This window comes from Lonchura striata, chromosome 31 (assembly GCF_050655825.1).
Source record: "Lonchura striata isolate lonStrDom1 chromosome 31, ASM5065582v1, whole genome shotgun sequence".
Taxonomy (NCBI): domain Eukaryota; kingdom Metazoa; phylum Chordata; class Aves; order Passeriformes; family Estrildidae; genus Lonchura; species Lonchura striata.
This window is the reverse complement of record NC_140733.1, coordinates 6,537,093-6,555,610: the sequence shown is the minus strand read 5'-3', so window position 1 is coordinate 6,555,610 and position 18,518 is coordinate 6,537,093. Positions and strand designations below refer to the sequence as shown.

The 18,518-nt window shown below is 64.4% G+C and overlaps 4 protein-coding genes across 4 annotated transcripts in view; 2 read left to right on the top strand and 2 right to left on the bottom strand.

Annotated features, from left to right (window-relative positions):
- Positions 1–59: 59 nt before the first annotated feature.
- LOC110478832 (zinc finger and BTB domain-containing protein 3) lies at positions 60–2,419 on the top strand. The gene is made up of 2 exons (XM_085563553.1): positions 60–136; positions 932–2,419. The coding sequence occupies exons 1-2, from the start codon at positions 60–62 to the stop codon at positions 2,043–2,045; spliced, it is 1,191 nt and encodes a 396-aa protein (XP_085419679.1). The 3' UTR covers positions 2,046–2,419.
- Positions 2,420–3,517: 1,098 nt separating this feature from the next.
- Positions 3,518–7,839, bottom strand: RCE1 (Ras converting CAAX endopeptidase 1). Its single transcript, XM_077789633.2, has 8 exons — positions 7,642–7,839; positions 6,987–7,089; positions 6,808–6,891; positions 6,204–6,282; positions 5,513–5,680; positions 4,969–5,040; positions 4,612–4,674; positions 3,518–3,837 (listed from the first exon to the last, which is right to left on the bottom strand). The coding sequence occupies exons 1-8, from the start codon at positions 7,803–7,805 to the stop codon at positions 3,626–3,628; spliced, it is 945 nt and encodes a 314-aa protein (XP_077645759.1). The 5' UTR covers positions 7,806–7,839; the 3' UTR covers positions 3,518–3,625.
- A 645-nt stretch (positions 7,840–8,484) lies between these two features.
- TOP6BL (TOP6B like initiator of meiotic double strand breaks) lies at positions 8,485–13,162 on the bottom strand. The gene is made up of 12 exons (XM_085563645.1): positions 13,063–13,162; positions 12,402–12,455; positions 11,890–12,059; positions 11,466–11,546; positions 11,335–11,390; positions 10,615–10,777; positions 9,651–10,095; positions 9,096–9,217; positions 8,915–9,025; positions 8,755–8,836; positions 8,596–8,678; positions 8,485–8,514 (listed from the first exon to the last, which is right to left on the bottom strand). The coding sequence occupies exons 1-12, from the start codon at positions 13,160–13,162 to the stop codon at positions 8,485–8,487; spliced, it is 1,497 nt and encodes a 498-aa protein (XP_085419771.1).
- The window catches only part of LOC110478830 (spectrin beta chain, non-erythrocytic 2), a 30,789-nt gene continuing 25,431 nt past the window's right edge, over positions 13,161–18,518 (top strand). Inside the window, exons 1-6 of the mRNA XM_085563644.1 lie at positions 13,161–13,282; positions 14,521–14,738; positions 16,028–16,176; positions 16,950–17,123; positions 17,622–17,713; positions 18,132–18,212. Coding sequence (XP_085419770.1) covers positions 13,161–13,282; positions 14,521–14,738; positions 16,028–16,176; positions 16,950–17,123; positions 17,622–17,713; positions 18,132–18,212 — 836 coding nt within the window. The remainder of the gene's footprint in view (positions 13,283–14,520; positions 14,739–16,027; positions 16,177–16,949; positions 17,124–17,621; positions 17,714–18,131; positions 18,213–18,518) is intronic.

Genomic DNA, 18,518 nt, shown 5'->3' with positions numbered 1-18,518 from the left:
CAACAAACGCTTCTGACACAGCTTGGCCCGGTCATATTGAGTGACAGGTTGACTAACCAATGAGAGCGGAGTGGCGGCACGCCGGGGCCGCCAATCAGCGCGGGGGGGCGAGGCGTAGACAGGCCGCGGCTTTGTGGTGAGCGGGGCCGGGGGCGCTGGGGGGGAACCGGGACAAACTGGGACAAACTGGGACGGACTGGGACCGACCGGGGCCGACCCGGCTGGACTGAGGCCGAGCAGGACTCGTGGGGCCGGGCTGGGATTGACTGGGATGGGCCCCTGTGGGATTGACTGGGACCCAATGGGTCACAGGGCCAAACTGGGATGGACTGGGAGGAACTGGGATGGGACTGGGATGGACTGGGCTGGAACTGGGCCATACTGGGATGGGCTGAGCCGCACTGGGATTGCCCGGCTGGCCCAGCTCCTGCCCGTGTGACCCCCCCCCAGTTCCAGCACCCCCACCCCGATGGGGTTCCCTGCGCTTTGATCCCGCTCTGATCCCCGTTTTTCCCCATTTCCCCCCATTTCCGAACCCCCCAATCCCGATGGAGTTCCCGGAGCACTGAGCACCCGTTTTCCCTGGGTTTTCCCATTTTTCGCAGCCCGATGGAGTTCCCCCAGCACTGATTGCCCATTTCCCCTGTTAATTTCCCCATTTTCCCCCCGTTCTCCCTGTTCATTTCCCCATTTTTCCCCGTTTATTTCCCCGTTTCCTCCATTCCCCGCAGCCCGATGGAGTTCCCCCAGCACTGATTGCCCATTTCCCCTGTTAATTTCCCCATTTTCCCCCCGTTCTCCCTGTTCATTTCCCCATTTTTCCCCATTTATTTCCCCGTTTCCTCCATTCCCCGCAGCCCGATGGAGTTCCCCCAGCACTGATTGCCCATTTTCCCTGTTTCCCCCCGTTTATTTCCCCGTTTTTCCCCAGCCCGATGGAGTTCCCCGAGCACAGCCGGCAGCTGCTGCGGGGGCTGCGGGAGCAGCGCTCCCGGGGGATCCTGTGCGACTGCACGGTGCTGGTGGGCACCGCGCCCTTCCCGGCGCACCGGGCCGTGCTGGCCGCCTGCAGCTCCTTCTTCCACCTGTGCTACGCCGAGCCGGGCGGCGCGGGCGGGGCGCGGGGCGCCGTGGTGGCCCTCAACAGCGACATCGTCACGGCGCCCGCCTTCGCGCTGCTGCTGGAGTTCATGTACGAGGGGCGGCTGGCGCTGGCCGCCCCGCTGGAGGACGTGCTGGCCGCCGCCAGCTACCTGCACATGAACGACGTGGTCAAGCTGTGCAAGAAGAAGCTGCAGGCGCGGGGCCCGGCCGAGGCCGACAGCACCAAGCGGGAGGAGGACGCCGCCAGCCCGGCCCCGCCGCAGCCGCCGCCGCAGCCGCCGCTGCAGCCCCCGCCGGGCGACGCGGGGACGCCGCCGGAGCCGCCGCTGGTGGACGCGGCCGACACGACCCAGCCCGGGGTGGGCGGCGAGCGACCCCCGCCCAGCCCCAGCAGCTCCTGCGAGGCCGCGCCGGGACCCGGAGCCGCCGCCCCGTCCGCGGGCGGGGGTCCCTGGGCCGCGCCCCCCGGCCCCGCCGCTGTCATCAAGGCCGAGGCCATCGTGATCTCGGACGAGGAGCCCGACGGCGCCCGCCGCCCCGCCGCGCCCCCTCCTGCTCCTCCGCCGCCGCCGCCGCCGCCGCCGCCGCCGCCTGCCCCGGGCCGAGCGGCGGGATTTGGGGAGGGGGCGGCGCTGGGCCCGGCGCTGGGGGGGCTGCGGGAGCCGCTGTTCCTGGCGCCGCTGGAGCCCCGCGGGGGTTTCGGGCTGTTCGCCGAGGAGGCCCCGACGTGCCCGACCTGCGGGAAGACGTTCTCGTGCTCGTACACGCTGCGGCGCCACGCCACCGTGCACACCCGCGAGCGGCCCTACGAGTGCCGCCACTGCCTGCGCTCCTACACGCAGTCCGGGGACCTGTACCGGCACGTCCGCAAGGCCCACAGCCACGGCGGGGCCGCCCGCGGGCCCCGCGACCCCGCCCGCGACGGCGACAACCCGCCCTGACCGCCGCGGCCGCCCGGGGAACCGGGATGGACCGAGCCGAGCCGAGCCGGCGGCGGGGCTCGGACGGGGACACCGGCATGGGGACAACTGCTCTGACCGGGGACACCGGGACGGGGATGCCTGCGGCCACCGTGCTGGGACACCGGGACTGGGACACGCGCCCTGAGCGGGACCCCCGGGGCGGCAGCGCCTGCACGGCCGGGACCCCCGGGGTGGTGACACCTGCGGGGAGCGGGACCGCCCGGGAGGGTGGCAGCGCTCCCCGGGACCCCCGGGACCCCCGGGACCGCGACCCCGCCCGGGGGGAACCGGAGGGGCGTGGCCTCTGGCGGGTGTACGGGGGTCACGCGCGAATAAAGCGACGCTGGACACGGCGGTGGGCGGAGACTGAGGGGGCGTGGCACCGCTAGGCCCCGCCCACCGGCAGCGCCCCCGGGAGTTATCCCAGTCCATCCCAGTCCCCCCCACTCCCATCCCAGTCACTTCCAGTCCATCACGGTTATTCCCAGGACCCTTCCATTCTCTCCCAGTTCGCCTAAACTCATCCCAGTCCCCCCCAATTCCCCTAAATCCATCCCAATCCCTCCCAGTCTCTCCCACTCCCATCCCAGTTGCACCTAAATCCATCCCAGTCCCTCCCAGCTCCCCTAAATCCATCCTAGTCCCCCCCACTCCCATCCCAGTCCCCCCCAATTCCCCTAAATCCATCCCAATCCCTCCCAGTCTCTCCCACTCCCATCCCAGTTCCCCTAAACCCAGCCCAGTCCCTCCCAGCTCCCCCTAAATCCATCCCAGTTCCTCCCAATTCCCTAAATCCAACCCAGTCCCTCCCAGTCTCTCCCACTCCCATCCCAGTTCCCCTAAGCCCATTCCAGTCCCTCTGAACCCTCTCATAACCCACCCCAGTCCCCCCAACTCCCATCCCAGTCCCCCAGTCCATCCCAGTCCCCCTAAAGCCATCCCACTCCCCATCCCAGTCCCCCCCAGTCTATCCCAGTACCCCCCAGTCCATCCCAGTCCCCCCAACTCCCATCCCAGTCCATCCCAGTCTCCCACTCCCAGTTCCCCTAAACCCAGCCCAGTCCCTCCCAGCTCCCCCTAAATCCATCCCAGTTCCTCCCAATTCCCTAAATCCAACCCAGTCCCTCCCAGTCTCTCCCACTCCCACCCCAGTTCCCCTAAGGCCATTCCAGTCCCTCCGAACCCTCTCATAACCCACCCCAGTCCCCCCAACTCCCATCCCAGTCTCTCCCATTTTCTCCTATTCCAATCCCAGTCCCCCCAGTCCATCCCAGTCCCCCTAAAGCCATCCCACTCCCCATCCCAGTCCCCCCAATCCATCCCAGTCCCCCTAAAGCCATCCCAGTCCCCATCCCAGTCCATCCCAGTCCCCCTAAAGCCATCCCACTCCCCATCCCAGTCCATCCCAGTCCCCCCAACTCCCATCCCAGTCCATCCCAGCACGCCCCACAAAGCCTTAAACCACTTTAATCACAAAAATAGACTCTGTGCGGCGGCTCCTATAAAAAGTGGGGGGGGGGGGGTCGGTCCGGGGGAGGGGCGGGCGCCCCCCGCCCGTGTCAGGAGCAGGCGGGGGGCTCGCGGCACGGGGGGCGCGCCCCGAAGAAGGCGGGCTCGGTCAGGGGGTGCAGCAGCAGCAGGAAGCCCAGCACGCCCAGCAGGTACGCGGGCAGCAGCGCCCGGCGCCGCGGGTGCCCCAGCGCCGCGCCCAGCGCCGGGAAGCCCATGGAGTTACAGAAGGAGTGGCACAGCACCGGCCCCGCCAGGTGACCTGGGGACAGGGACAGCGAGGGTGGCACCCCGAAAACACAGACAGCACCCCGGGGTCATCGATATCCACCCCCCCAGTGCTGGGGGCACAGCATCCGCCCACCCCCAAATCATCCTCAGGGAGTTACGGGAGGAGGGGAACGGTCCCGGCACTGCCAGGTGAGCTGGGGATGGGAAAAGGGGGATTGGGGACCCCAAAAACCCACCCCAAACACAGCTGGGGATGGGAAAAGGGGGATTGGGGACCCCAAAAACCCACCCCAAACACAGCTGGGGACAGGGAAAGGGGACTGAGGACCCCAAAAACCCACCCCAAACACAGCTGGGGACAGGGAAAGGGGACTGAGGATCCCAAAAACCCACCCCAAACACAGCTGGGGACAGGGAAAGGGGACTGAGGATCCCAAAAACCCACCCCAAACACAGCTAAGGACAGGGAAAGGGGACTGAGGACCCCAAAAACCCACCCCAAACACAGCTGGGGACAGGGAAATGGGACTGAGGACCCCAAAAACCCACCCCAAACACACCTGGGGACAGGGAAAGGGGGATTGGGGACCCCAAAAACCCACCCCAAACACAGCTGGGGACAGGGAAAGGGGGACTGGGGACCCCCAAACACACCTGGGGACAGCAAAACAGGGATTGGGGACCCCAAAACCCACCCCAGACACACCTGGGGACAGGGAAACGGGGATTGGGGACCCCAAACACACCTGGGGACAGGGAAAGGGGGATTAGGGACCCCACAACCCCCCCAGGCCCCCAAACCCACCGGTCCTGAGGAAGAGGAAGGCCGTGTAGGCCCCAAACACGGCTGTGTAGGAGAACTGGAATGCTAGGAGGGAAAAAGGGGGGTCAGGGACACCCCAAAACCCCCATGGAGACCCCCAAACCCCCACAGGCCACCATGAAAACCCCCCAGACTCCCCAAATCCTCACCTGGACACCCGAAATTCCCTCAGGACACCCCAAACCCTTCCCCTGGATACCCCAAATTCCTCCTGGACACCCGTGAGAACCTCAAATTCCCCCCAGACACCCCAAATCTTCACCCTGGAGACCCCAGACTCCGTCAGGACACCCCTGGAACCCCCCAAATTCCCCCCAGACTCCCCAAAACCCCCCTCACCTGCTGCCATGAAGATGCTGCCGACGGAGCCGTGGCGGAAGCGGAGCTGCTCGATCACGTGGTGGAAATGGGCTGAGGGAGCAGGGTTTGGGCTTTTTGGGGGGTTTGGGCTTTTTGGGGGGTCGGGGAACATTCAGGGGTGCAGGAGAGGGGAGTCAGGGGGAGTTTTGGGGCATTTTGGAGTTATTTTGTGGTCCCACTCATTGACCCTAAAGAACAGGGGCCATGCCAATATGGAAGGGTTTTGGGGTGGGTTTTGGGGTGGGTTTTGGGGGTTTCAGTCACCAAGCCTAAAGAACAAAGAACAGACCAGACTGGGAAGTGTTTTGGGGTGTTTTTAGGGTTCCACTCACTGACCCCAAAGACGAGAGCCCAGGTCAGCACAGGGATGGTATTTTAGGGTAGTTTTGGGATATTTTAGGTTTCCACTCACTGCCCCAAAGAAGAGGAGGCAGGCCAACACAGGGCTGGTATTTTAGAGATATTTTAGGGTATTTTTGGGATATTTTAGGTTATTTTTGGGATGTTTTAGGGCTCCACTCACCGACCCCAAAGAACAGGGGGCAGGCCAGCACGGCGGGGCCGGGCCCCGTGCAGGGCACCAGCATGGGCAGCATGCAGGCCCTGAACACCAACTCCTCCGTCAGCGGGGCCACCACCTGGTTCCGCAGCCAGCGCACGTCCCCCAGGCACAGCGCCCACACCCGCGGGTCTGGGGGACCCCAAAACCCCCAGAGAGCTGAGCCCCGAAATCCCAAACATGACAAACCCAAAAAAACCCCCCAAAAAATCCCCAAAACCCAAAAAAACCCAGCCCTGGTTCCGTACCCACAACATGTTCCCCCCAGCACAGTGCCCACACCGAGTCTGAAGGACCCCCAAAATCCCATAGAACTGGCCCGCAAATCCCACAGGACTGATCCCCAAATCCCAGAGAAGTGATCCCAAAATCCTGCAGAACTGAACCCCAAAATCCCACAGAACTGATCCCCCAAATCCCATAAAACTGATCCCCCAAATCCCATAAAACTGATCCACAAATCCCAGATCTCACAGGTTCCCCAAAGCCAATAAAAATCCAAAACTATCCCAAACTCCCCCATTTCACCCACTCAACCCCCCCCAAAACCTCCCCCATTCCATTCCCTGTGTTGGGGACCCCCAGCCCCCCCCAAACCCCAATTCCTGAGCCCCCCAAAATCACGCCCCCTCCCCCAAATTGCACCCCCCCTTACCCAGGGCCACCCTGATGCCATCGAGCCACCGCCAGGGACAGTCCATGGACAGCTGGATCAGGGGTCCCAGGAACAGGATCTGGGGGTTGGGGGGATTTGGGGGGGGTCAGGGGGGTCGCACCCCCCTTTTCCATCCCCTGGGAGGTCAAGGGAGGGGATCTGGGGGGGTTTTCCCTGTTTTCCACCCCATACCCACCCTGGGCAGTGGGCAGGGTTTGGGTTTTGGGGGGATTTGGAGGGGGTCTAATGAGATTTGAGGGTCTCAGAAGGGTTTTGGGGGGCTCAGGGAGAGTTCTGGGGGGTCCCAGAGGGGTTTTGGGGGTCCCAGCCCCTCTCACACCCACCCTGGTGAACCAGATCTGGAACCCTGCCAGAGGGTCTGGGGGGGGTCAGTGAATTTGGGGAGGGTCCTGGGGGAGATCAGAGATATTTTGGGGGTCCCTCGAGTGGGTTTTGGGAGTCCTACGGGGGTCTCACACCCACCACACATGAAAGGCCCAGGCAGAGCATTTTGAGAGGGGGCTCAGTAAATTCTGGGGGGGGTCCTGGGGGTCAGGGGTATTTGGGGAAGGTTTTTGGGGGGTTGCAGCCCCCCCAGACCCACCATGGTGAGCAGCAGCGGCAGCAGCGTGGCCGGGAGCAGCCCCTCGAGGCGCAGCCCCAGCAGCGCGGGCAGGGGGGTGTCGGCCTGGGTGGGGGCAGCAATGGAGGGGGGGGGGGTCAGCGAGGTTTTGGGGGGCACTGGGACCCCCCCTCGGTTTTTGGGGACCCCTCCGAGCTCACCTTAACCCCTGTGAGCTCCTTCCAGAGCCAGACCAGGGCCGGGGCCAGCCCCGACACCACCAGGACGCTGGTGAAGCGGCGTTTGATCACCGCCGGGTGGTCCCTGCGGAGGGGCTGGGGGGCTGGGCAGGGGGGTTTGCACCCCAAAAATCCCCCTGGTGTCCCCCTGACACCCCCAGGCACCCCAAAACCCCCCCCAGTGTCCCCCCGACACCCCCAGGCACTGATAAGACCCCTCCCTCAATCCCTTTTTGTGCACCCCCAAAACTCCCAAGGGCCCCTCCCAACCCTATGGACACCCCAGGGACCCCAAATCCCCCCAGGGACCCCAAATCCTCCCCCAGCAACCCCAAATCCCCCCCAAGGGATCCCAAATCCCCCCCAGACCTCTCAAATCTCCCCCGAAATCCCCCCCAGACCAACCCACATCCCTCCTCAGACCCCCCAAATCCCCCCACACCCCTCAAACCTCCCCCAAATCCCCCCGGCTCTCCTTCAAACCCCTTGGATCCCTCTCCAGACCCCCCAAATCCTCCCCAAGCCACCCGCATCCCTCCCCAGACCCCCCCAAATCCCCCCTGCTCTCTCCCAAACCCCCCGAATCCCTCCCCAGACCCCCCAAATCCCCCCCGAGCCCCCCGGCTCGCGGCCGTACCTGGGCAGGGGGCTGCCCCACACGTACAGGCTGCCCACGTAGGAGCAGGCCAGGCTGAGGCAGCCGAGCAGCGCGGCCCAGCACGGCCCGGCCCGGGCGGCTCCGGGCGCCGCTGCCGACCCCGGCCCGGCCCAGGGGGAACCGGGGGGCTGCGGGGCCGCCATGGCGGGGCGGGGCCTGCGGGGGGGCGGGGCTTGTGCGCGACGGGGCGTGGTTATGGAAATGAGGTGGGACGTGATTGGCGGGGTTTGTGGCTTGTGGGGCGGGGTTATGGAAATGAGGATGGGGCAGCAATGGGCGGGGTTTGTGTTCGATGGGGGCGTGGTTATGGAAATGAGGATGTGGCCGTAATGGGCGGGGTTTGTGTGTTGTGGGGCGGGGTTATGGAAATGAGGATGGGCGGTGGGGGGACTGGGAGAACTGGGAGAAAGTGGGAAACTGGGATGGACTGGGGGAACTGGGAGAAACTGGGAGGGGTTGGGAAACCGGGGCGGACTGGGAGAAACTGGGGGGGGACTGGGGGCAACTGGGAAGGAGTGGGAGAAACTGGGAGGGACTGGGATCAACAAGAGAGACCGACTAAGAACCAGAAATTACTGAGACAACTGCGATTGACCATGGGAAACTGGGAGAACTGGGAGAACTGGGACTGGTGGGGGGAACTGGAAGCACTGGGGAGAGTCAACATGAACTGGGACTGGCTGGGAGAACTGGGACTGTGAGAAGTCTCTGGGGATAACTGGAAAATGAAACCCATAGAAGGAACTGGGAGCAACTGGTGTAACTGGGAGGAGCCAGGACTGGAGGAACTGGGAGCACTGGGAGGGGGCTCTGTCCTGTCCCTCAGATCGTCCACTCGTCAGGGTCCTGCACCTGGGGGGTCCTGGGGGTTACTGGGAGGGTCCTGGGGGTTACTGGGAGTCCCCAGAGGAGGGAGGGACCCCCAAACCCCACCTGGCTCTGGTTGCTCCAGGACCCTTCCTCCTCCTCCTCCTCCTCCTCCTCCCTCTGCCCCCGGCGCTGCTTTTGGGGGGTCCCTGGGGGGCACAGGGGGGGGTTCAGTGCCCGGGGTGGGTTTTGGGGACCCCCCAAAATCCCCCGTTTCCCCCTCACCCCCGCGGGGCAGCCCCGGCCGGCGCGAGACCTCGGCCCATCTGCGGCGCGCGGCCGCCGCCAGCGCCGGCGTGTCCTGCACCTGCGGGGGGACACGGTGACACCGGGGACACCCCCAAAACCCCCCCCCAACCCGGGGGGACCCCCCGAACCCCCAAACCTGCAGGGCGCCCAGGCAGGCGCTGCGGAAGCGGCCGCTGGAGCTGGCGGCCACCACAGCCGTCACCGCGGCCACCGCCAGGGCCTGGGCTTGGGCCACGAGCTGCTGGGCCTGCAAGGGGGGATTTGGGGGGTCACGGAGGATTTGGGGGGTCGGGGGGACCCCCAAACCCCGCACCCACCTGGTGCTGGCGGCGCAGCCCCCCCAGGATGGGGTGCAGGAGGGCCCAGAGCCCCCGGGCCAGCGCGGGGCGGCCGAGGCGCAGCGTGGGCTCCAGCTGGGCCAGGAGCAGCCGGCGCATCCCTGGGGGGGACCCCGGATTTTGGGGGGGGGCCTCGAACCGTGGGGGACCCCCCCGGAGAGAGGGGACACCCCTGAACCACGGGGATAACCCCAAAACCAACGGGAAACCCCCAAACTTTGGGGTCAACCCAGTTCGATGGATGAGCTGGAATGGGGAGTCTGGGAAGGAGGGGTGGGGGGGCACCCCCAAGATCTTGGGGACACTCCCAAAATCTTGGGGACACCCCTGAAACAAGGAGACAGCCCAGAGGGACAACCCGAAAGCACAGGCACACCCCCAAGATGAGGAGACCTCACAGAAACTGGGGACAGCCCAAGACCCCAGGGACAACCCTAAAGTTTGGGGATGCCCTTGAGCCACGGGGACACCCCCAAAACTTGGTGACACCCCCAGAACTTGGGGACACCCCAAAATCGGGGTCCCCCCCCTTACCTGCATCGTACTCCCCAAAGGGGTCCCGGTGTCGCAGGAAGAGGAAAACCAGGAGGGTTTTGGGGTCCCCCTCGGGGGAGGTTTGGGGGTCCCCGTCCCCCTCAAGGGGCTCCCAGCGCACCCCAAAGGTGACATCGGGGGGCACCGGCTCTGTGGGGACAACACGGGGGGGCTGAGGGAGGGGAGAGCCCCGAAATTCTTCCCAAAATCCCCCGGAACTCCACGGACCTTCCTCATCCTCACTGGAGCCTCGGGGGTCTGGCAGGTTTTTGGGGTCCGGGGGGTTTTTGGGGTTCAGGGGGGTTTTGGGGTCCAGGGGGTTTCGGGGGTTCAGGGGGGTTGCAGCCAGGCCGAAGCCCCCCCAGTCCCCCAGCAGAGAGGGGTCCTGCAGGGTTGGGGGGGCCGGGGGGGGCACGGGGACCCCCGCGGGGTCGAACAGGTAAAGGTGGGACGGTCAAGGAGAACAACGGGGGGGATGGGGCCCCCCAAAATCCTCCAGAACCCCAAATCCCACCTGGGCATCCCGAGATCCCCCAGGGAACCCAAATTTCCCCCTTACCCCAGCACCCTGAGACCCACCCTGGACACCCCAAATCCCACCCTGGGCACCCCAAATCCCCCCAAACACTCCAAATCCCCCTCAAACCAGCCCAAATCCCACCCTGGGCACCCCAAATCCCCCCAAACACTCCAAATCCCCCCCAAACCAGCCCAAATCCCACCCTGGGCACCCCAAAATCACTCAGGTGTCCCAAAACCACCACAAACATCCCAAACCATCCCAAATCCCACCCCAGGACTACAAATCTTCCCCAAACCACCCCAAATCTCCTCCCTGAATACCCCAAATCCCCCCCAGGAGCCCAAATCCCCCCCTGAACAACCCAAATCCCTCCCCGAACCCCATCTGAACACCCCAAATCCCACCCCAAACCCCCCGGGACCCCCGCCCGGATATTTGCACTCGGCAGAGGGGGGGTCCGTGCCCGGGGGGGGTCCCGGGGGGGCCGAGGGCGCTGACCGGGAGCAGCTCCAGGTCCCCCCCGAAGCCCGCGGCCGCCAGCGGGGGCGGCACCGGCAGCGGCAGCGGCGGCCCCGGGCACGGGCAGAGGCGGCTGCAGGGCGGCCTGTGGGGAACGGACCAGTCCGGACCAGTTTGGATCAGTACGGACCAGTTTGGATCAGTCTATCCCAGACCTACCCCCTGCCTCATCCCAGTTCATCCCAGTTTGACCCTGTGCTGCTCCCCAGTTTATCTCTCTGTTCCGACCTATCCCAGTCCATCCCAGTCTCTCCCAGGATCACCTCATTGCATCCCAGTCCCTCCCAGTCCTTCCCAGTTCATATCCCAGTGCATCCCAGTCCTGAGTGCGCCCAATCCATCCCAGTCCCCTCAGTTCGTCCCATCCCATCCCATCCCATCCCATCCCATCCCATCCCATCCCATCCCATCCCATCCCATCCCATCCCATCCCATCCCATCCCATCCCAGACCCTCCCAGTCCCTCCCAGTTTACCCAGTGAAGTGCCGGCTCTGCACCCTCAGCCTCATTCCCGCCTGTGCCCAGGGTTTCTCTGGGCTGGGGGAGAGGTGACACCCCAATTAGGGGGTCCCCAGGCGTGGGGTGACCCCAGTTAGGGCTGGGGGATCCCAATTAGGGTGGCCCCAGTTTGGGGGTCCCACCTCAGGGTTCGGGACGTGACGTTCCCATCGACGCTGACACAGAAGTGGAACTCCACCTGGGGGGGGGGGCGGGGGGGTCACTGTGGAGCCCCCTCCCCTTTTTGGGGACCCCCCAAACTCCCCCCCAGTACCTCGGGGTGCACGAGGCTGGTCCGGTGCAGGAGCTGCCACAGGGACCCCTGGGAGGGGCTCAGCGAGGGGGGGTGACAGAGCTGGGGGGGCACAGGGGAGACCCCAAAATCCCCCACGACCCCCGGGGGATGGGGGGGAGGGACAGATCTGGGGGTCCTGGGGGCACCCCAATATCCCCCCCAAGGAGCTGGGCCCAGTTTGGGGGGGTCCCCACTCCATCCCCCCCCACTCCCCCCGTGTGTTTTGGGGGTCCCAGACCCCCCCATGACCCCATTTCCCCTCCCCACCCCCCGTGACCCCATTATTTCCCCCCCATCCCCCAAATCCAGGCCACCCCGACTATTTTTATCCTCCTGCCCCAATTCCTGCTCCCGGGGGTCTCCCGGGGCCCCCCCGACCCCAATTCCCCCCCCACAAGGTGACTTTGGGGGGCCTGGGAAAGAGCACAGAGAGAGGGGGGACCCCAAAATCCCCCCCAGCCCCCCCAAACCTCACCTGGAAGCTCCTTTGCACCTGAGCCCGGGCCAGGATCCGCCCGCAGCAGGGACGGGGATTTGGGGGGGCCCCCGGCAGCTCCTGCACCCCCCGGGGGGCTGGGAGGGATTTTGGGGGGGTTTAGGGGGATTCTTGGAGGGGGGGGTTAGAGGTTTATGGGAACCCCCAGTGGGGCTGGGGAGGAGATTGAGAGGATTTAGGGGGTCCCTGAGAGGTTTTGGGGGGCTCTTACAGGAGTTGGGGGTGTCCCTGGGGGGGTCAGGGGGTCCCTGAGAGGTTTTGGGGGGTTCCTACAGGAGTTGGGGGTGTCCCTGGGGGGGTCAGGGGGTCCCTGAGAGGTTTTGGGGGGATCCTACAGGAGTTGGGGGTGTCCCTGGGGGGGGTCAGAGGGTCCCTGAGGGTTTTGGGGGGGTCTCTGAGGGGTTTTGGGGGTCTCTTACCCCCCATCAGCACTTCAGGGTCGAGGTCATGGCTGAGGGGTCCTGTGGCTGTCACTGGAAATTGGGGGGGGGGGGGGGATCAGGGGGGTCTGGACCCCCCAGGACCCCCCAGGATCCCTCAGGACCCCCCACCCACCTGTGAGGGTGCAGAGGGGCTCCCCCAGGGCCACCAGCAGAGCTCCCCTTCGGGGCTCCCCGTTTTTGGGGGTCCCCAGGGCCACCAGGAGCTGCTCCAGGAGCTGCAGGGCCGGGAGAGGTGGTGAGACCCCCAAAACTTCCCCCAAAAAAATCCCCCAAGCCCCCCCTCCTTCCAAAGGAGCCCAGAGACCCTCCCCAAAGCCCCTCCAACACCCCCCAAATCCCCTCAAAAACTTCCCTCGGACCCTCCACCCCTCATAGAGACTCCTGGGGGGCCCCCAGCCCACTTTAGTGACCACTGACCCCTCACAGTGTCCCCCCAACACCTGCCAAGCCCTATAACCCTCATAGTGCCCCCTCAGAACCCTCAAAACCACCTCTAAAGCTCCCACAACCCTCTCTAGTGATCCCTGAGCCCAAAAAAACACAAAAAAACCACAAAAAACCACAAAAAACCACAAAAAAACACAAAAAAACACAAAAAAACACAAAAATCCACTAAAAACCCCCCTGGCCCCCTCACGGCCTCCGCCGCCATCTTTGCCCCGCTCTCCCCTCAGCGCCCCCTGGCGGATGGCGGGAAAACCCCCGGAGGGGGGCGTGGCCTTTTGTGCCGTTGCCATGGTAACAGCCCGGTGTGGGCGTGGCCGCTGTGCCGGCGCGGTGGGCGTGGCCAGCAGGCCCCGCCCCCCGGGGTGTGATGAGCTGCCGCGGGCTCAGCGCGCGCCGCGGCCGCAGCGCAGGTAAGGGCGGGGGGGACTCACCTGAGGGGGGGTCAGACAGGGGGAGACCCCCCCCAAAACACCCCAAACCCACCCCAAAAACCCCCCCAGGGGTCCCGCAACCACCCCCCCGGCCCCGCTGATCCCCCCCCCCCCCGGGCACTGCGGCAGCGGCTCCGCATCCCCGGGCAGAGCCCCCACTCACACGCGTTGTCCTGAGGGGGTTTTGGGGACCCCCCACCCCAAAATTCGCGTGTTTGTGTCCCCGACCCCCCCCCCCAGACCCCCCCGGCGCTGCGGGCGTTGATCCCCGTTAAGAGCATTAACGGGGGGGCGTGAGGGGGGAGCGGGGGGCTCTGGGGGGGCTCTGGGGAGCCGGGGGAGGGGGCTCGGGGGAGTTCTGGGGGTCCCGGGGAGGAATTTGGGGCGCTCGGGGTTTGTTTGAGAGGATTTGGGGGCGTTCAGGGTGACCCGGAGAGTTTTTTTGGGGGGGGCTCTAATGATGGGAGGGGGCTCGGGGGAGTTCTGGGGGTCCCGGGGAGGAATTTGGGGCGCTCGGGGTTTGTTTGAGAGGATTTGGGGGCGTTCAGGGTGACCCGGAGAGTTTTTTTGGGGGGGGCTCTAATGATGGGAGGGGGCTTGGAGGAGTTTTGGGGGTCCCGGGAGGAATTTGGGGGGGCTCGAGGGGGTCTCGGGGGAGGTTGGGGGGGACTCGGTGCAATTTGGGGGTCCCGGGGGGGCGCGGGGTGACCCTGAGAGTTTTGGGGAGGGGTCTCGGGAGGAGGGAGGGGAACTTGGAGGAGTTTTGGGGGTCCCGCAGAGGAATTTGGGGGTCCCCCAATTCCTCTGCGGGGGGATCTGAGGGGGGGGGGTCGCCACTGAAGTTTGATTAACGGTTAGAAGGGGATCTCAAATTAATTTGCAGAAATTCCTGTTAATTGGTGGTGTCTTCATTAACTTGGGCGGGGGGCTTATTAATTTGGGGAGGGGTCTGTCTTAATTTCATAGGTTCTTCATTAATCTGGACCGCTTTTCCTTAATTTTGGGGGGGGGGGGTTTTCTTCATTAATTTAGGGAAAAGTGTTGAATTCGAGGAGCATTTTAATTAATTTTCGCGGGGATCTCCCTTAATTTGGGGGTCTCCGTTAATTTGGGGGGAGGTCCCCGTTAATTTGGGCTCCCTGCGGGTCACTTTGGGTGGGGGTCACCCCATTTGTCCCCCCCCAAAAGTGACCAAACCCCCCCCCCACTTTTCCCAGCTCCCCCCTGAGCTCTCCCAGCGCCCCCCCCCCAAATTTGGGGGTCCCCAAAGGCCACCATGCTGTCCCCCCCCCCTACGACCCCCTGGAGCTGCCGCGGTTCAGCGACCCCCGCTGGGACGGGGAGGGGGGCGCGGGGGGGCCCGAGGAGGAGGAGGAGGAGGAGGATGAAGGCTCCGCCCGGCGCTTCGAGCGCTCCCGCATCAAAGCCCTGGCAGGTACGGGATGGGGGGGGGACACCCCAAAAATGGGGGGAAAAGGGAAAAAAATGGGGGGGGGGGAAATGGGGGTGGGGAAAGTGGGGAAAAGTGGAAAAAAATGGGGAAAAAGTGGAAAAAAAAGTGCGGGAAAAGGGAGAAAAAGTAGAAAAAAGTGGGGGGAAAGTGGGAAAATATGTGGAAATAGGGAGAAAAAGTGGGGGGAAAGTGGGAAAAAGGGAGAAAGTGAAAAAAGGTGGGGGAAAAGTGGGAAAAAAAGTAGGAGAAAAGGGAGAAAAAGTGGAAAAAAGTGGGGGGGAAAGTGGAAAAAATGTGGAAATACGCACAAAAATAGAGGGAAAAGTAAAAAAAAGGGGATTTGTGAGGAAAGTAGGGTAAAAGTGTAAAAACAGGGGCAAAATGCATAAAAAGTGAGGAGGAAAGTTTAAGTACTGTGGGGAAAGTGGAAAAAAATGCAGGAAAAAAGCCAAAGCAGGAGGAAAAGTCCAGAAAAAATAGGGAAACACCCAAGAATTAGGGAGAGAATCCAAAAATGGAGATGGGGGAACCCCAAAATGTGGGAATGATCCCTAAAAAATCAGGAGAAAAATCAAAGAATGGGGTAAGACCCCAGAAAATGGGGGCACACTGTGGAAAAATGGGGGGAACACCCCAAATTTCCCCTCCCAAACCCCTTCAATCACCCCAAAACCCCCCCAGGACACCCCCAAAACCCCCCTAGTCGTCCTCAGCTCCCCCAAAACTCCCCCAAACCCCCAGGACCCCCCTCAGGAGCCCCCTCAGGGACCCCCCCCCAAATCCTCTTAGCATTAATCCAGCACCGGCTGGCGCGGGGGGATCCCACCTGGGACCCCCCCAGGGGGCTGCAACCCCTGGGGGGCTTTGGGGGCAATTTTGGGGTTCTCTGACCCCCCTGTTCCCCCCTCACCCTCGATCAGGATGCGCAGAAGGGGGATTTGGGGGGCTCTGGGTGGGGTTTGGGGGTTCTGGGGGGCTCTGGGTGGGGTTTGGGGGTTCTGGATGGGGTTTGGGTAGTCTGGGGTGGTATAGGGAGATCTTTAGGGGATTTTGGGGGGGGGTTTTGGGGGTCCTGGACCCCCCCCCGTGCCCCCCCAGACGAGCATGAGGCCGCGCAGAAGGAGAAGGGGGGGTCTCGGGTGGGATTTGGGGTCTCTGGATGAGGTTTGAAGGATTTGGGTGGGGTTTGGGGGCTCTGGGTGGGGTTTGGGGGCTCTGGGTGGGGTTTAGGGGGGATTTTGGGGGTCCCTGACCCCCCCGTGCCCCCCCAGACGAGCGCGAGGCCGTGCAGAAGAAAACCTTCACCAAGTGGGTGAATTCCCACCTGGCGCAGGGGTCGCACCTGGGCGACCTTTACAGCGACCTGCGGGACGGGCGGCTCCTGCTGCGCCTGCTCGAGGGGCTCTCGGGGGAGACCCTGGTGAGTGCGACCCCTCCCCAAATCGGGGACACCCCCCTCAAGGGGGAACCTCCCCAAAAACAGCGACCCCTCCAATGGGAACCCTCCCCAAAATATGGAAATCCCTGCGGGGACCCCCAAAAAGGGACCCCCGGCTGCTTGAGGGGGGTCTCAGAGGGGGTTCCCTGGTGAGTGTGACCCTTCCCCAAATCGGGGACACCCCCCTCAAGAGGGAAACCCCCAAAAACAGCAACGCCCCCAAAAACGGCGACCCCTCCAATGGGGACCCTCCCCAAAATACGGAAATCCCTGCGGGGACCCCCAAAAAGGGACCCCCAGCTGCTTGAGGGGGTTCCTGGTGAGTGCGACCCCTTTCCAAATTGGGGACGCCCCTCACGGGGACCGCCAGACCCTCTTGGACCACCCCAAGTCCCCTCTGGACCCCCCCAGACCCCCCAAATCCCTTTCTGTGCCTCCCACCCTCTTCTAACCCTCTCCAAGGCCTTCCCCACCCCCTTTCTATGACCTGCAGCCCCCCCAAAACCCCTCCCCAAGACCCCCACCCTCCCTAAACCCCCAACCCCTCTTTCTGTCACCCCTGGACTCCCCAAAATCCCAATTCCCACAACCCCCACCCCCTCTGCTTGCCCCCCAAACCCATTTTCCTCACCCCCCTTGCCCCCCTCTCCCCCTGCCTGGCCTGGGGGGGTCTCTGACGGTGCCCCCCGGTCCTGGGGGGGTCCCTGACGGTGCCCCCCGGTCCTGGGGGGGTCCCTGACGGTGCCCCCGCCCAGCCGCGCCCCACGCGGGGCCGGATGCGGATCCACTGCCTGGAGAACGTGGAGAAGGCGCTGCGCTTCCTGCGGGAGCAGCGCGTGCACCTGGAGAACGTGGGCTCGCACGACATCGTGGATGGCAACCCCCGCCTGACCCTCGGCCTGGTCTGGACCATCATCCTGCGCTTCCAGGTGGCCAGGGGGAAATGGGGCGGGGGGCTGTGCCCATCCTGGAGCTGCCCTGCGGGGTTTGGGGTCATTTAGGGGGGTCCTGGAGCTGCCCCGGGGGGTTTGGGGTCATTTAGGGGGGGATCTGATCCCATCTGGGAGGGTTTGGGGTCATTTAGGGGGGTCCTGGACCCACCCTAGGGGGGTTTTGGGTCATTTAGGGGGCTCCTGGATGCACCCTGAGGAGTTTGGGGTCATTTAGGGGCGTCCTCAACCTGCCCTAGGGGGTTTGGGGTCATTTTGGGGGGTCCTGGACCCACCCTGGGGTCTCAGTTTGGTCACAGAAGTCCCCAGACCTTCCCCAGGCTCCTTTTGCAGGGGTGTCTCACACCCATTTTTAGGAATCCTGACCCCACCACGGGATGCTTGCACCCATTTTGGGGGTTCCAGACCCGCTTTGGGAGGGGGTTCTTGACCCTAATCTGGGGGTCCCTGCCCCCGTTTTTGTGCCCCCCACCCCAGATCCAGGACATCAGCGTGGAGACCGGGGACACGCGGGAGCGGAAATCGGCCAAGGACGCGCTGCTGGCCTGGTGCCAGATGAAAACCGCGGGGTGAGGGGTCCTGGGGGGGTCTTGGGGGGTTTGGGGGGTCCTAGAAGGGCTCAAGGTGGATTCTGGGGGGGTTTAGGGAGTCCTGGGGGGGGTCCTGGGAGGTCCTGGGGGGCTCTGTAGGGCTGGTGCCAGATGAAAACCGTGGGGTGAGGGGTCCTGGGGGGGTCTGGGGGAATCCTGGGGGGATTTAGAGGGTCCAGGGGGGTTCCATGAGGGGTTTGGAGGGTCCTGGGGGGCTCTGTGGGGCTGGTGCCAGATTAGGACTGTGGGGTGAGGGGTTTGGGGGGGTCTCCATGTGGCTCGGGAGGTTCCTGGGGGCTCTGAGTGGTCCCTGAGGGGACTCAGAAGGGACCTGCATGGTCTGGGGGGGTTCCTGGGGGTTTTGGGGGTCTCTGACACCCCTCCCCGGCCCCCCCAGGTACCCCAATGTGAACGTGCAGAACTTCACCACGAGTTGGAGGGACGGGCTGGCCTTCTGCGCCCTCATCCACCGGCACCGGTGCGGGCTGGGGAGGGGGCTGGGGGGGATGTGGGGGTTACAGGGCAGGGTCAGGGGTCAGGAGTTATGGGGTGCTGTGGGTCAGTGGCTGTGGGTTATTGGTCAGTGGCTGTGGGTCAGTGATCAGTGCTCAGGTCACTGGTCATCAGTCAGTGGCTGTGGGGTGCTGTGGGTCAGTGGTCAGTGGCTGTGGGTCAGTGGTCAGTGGCTGTGGGTCAGTGGCTGTGGGTCAGTGGCTGTGGGTCAGTGGTCAGTGGCTGTGGGTCAGTGGTCAGTGGCTGTGGGTCAGTGGCTGTGGGTCAGTGG

Excerpts from the sequence above, each read along its gene's own strand:
- LOC110478832 (XM_085563553.1), top strand. The coding sequence starts at position 60 with ATGAGAGCGGAGTGGCGGCACGCCGGGGCCGCCAATCAGCGCGGGGGG. Across the intron at positions 137-931 it reads AGACAGGCCGCGGCTTTGTG|CCCGATGGAGTTCCCCGAGC; the intron begins GTGAGCGGGGCC and ends GTTTTTCCCCAG.
- RCE1 (XM_077789633.2), bottom strand. The coding sequence starts at position 7,805 with ATGGCGGCCCCGCAGCCCCCCGGTTCCCCCTGGGCCGGGCCGGGGTCG. Across the intron at positions 7,090-7,641 it reads TGGGGCAGCCCCCTGCCCAG|GGACCACCCGGCGGTGATCA; the intron begins GTACGGCCGCGA and ends GCCCCTCCGCAG. Across the intron at positions 5,041-5,512 it reads CCCCCTGTTCTTTGGGGTCG|CCCATTTCCACCACGTGATC; the intron begins GTGAGTGGAGCC and ends CTGCTCCCTCAG.
- TOP6BL (XM_085563645.1), bottom strand. The coding sequence starts at position 13,162 with ATGGCAACGGCACAAAAGGCCACGCCCCCCTCCGGGGGTTTTCCCGCC. Across the intron at positions 8,679-8,754 it reads GCCGGGGCTGCCCCGCGGGG|GGACCCCCCAAAAGCAGCGC; the intron begins GTGAGGGGGAAA and ends TGTGCCCCCCAG. Across the intron at positions 8,515-8,595 it reads CCTGGAGCAACCAGAGCCAG|GTGCAGGACCCTGACGAGTG; the intron begins GTGGGGTTTGGG and ends AGGACCCCCCAG.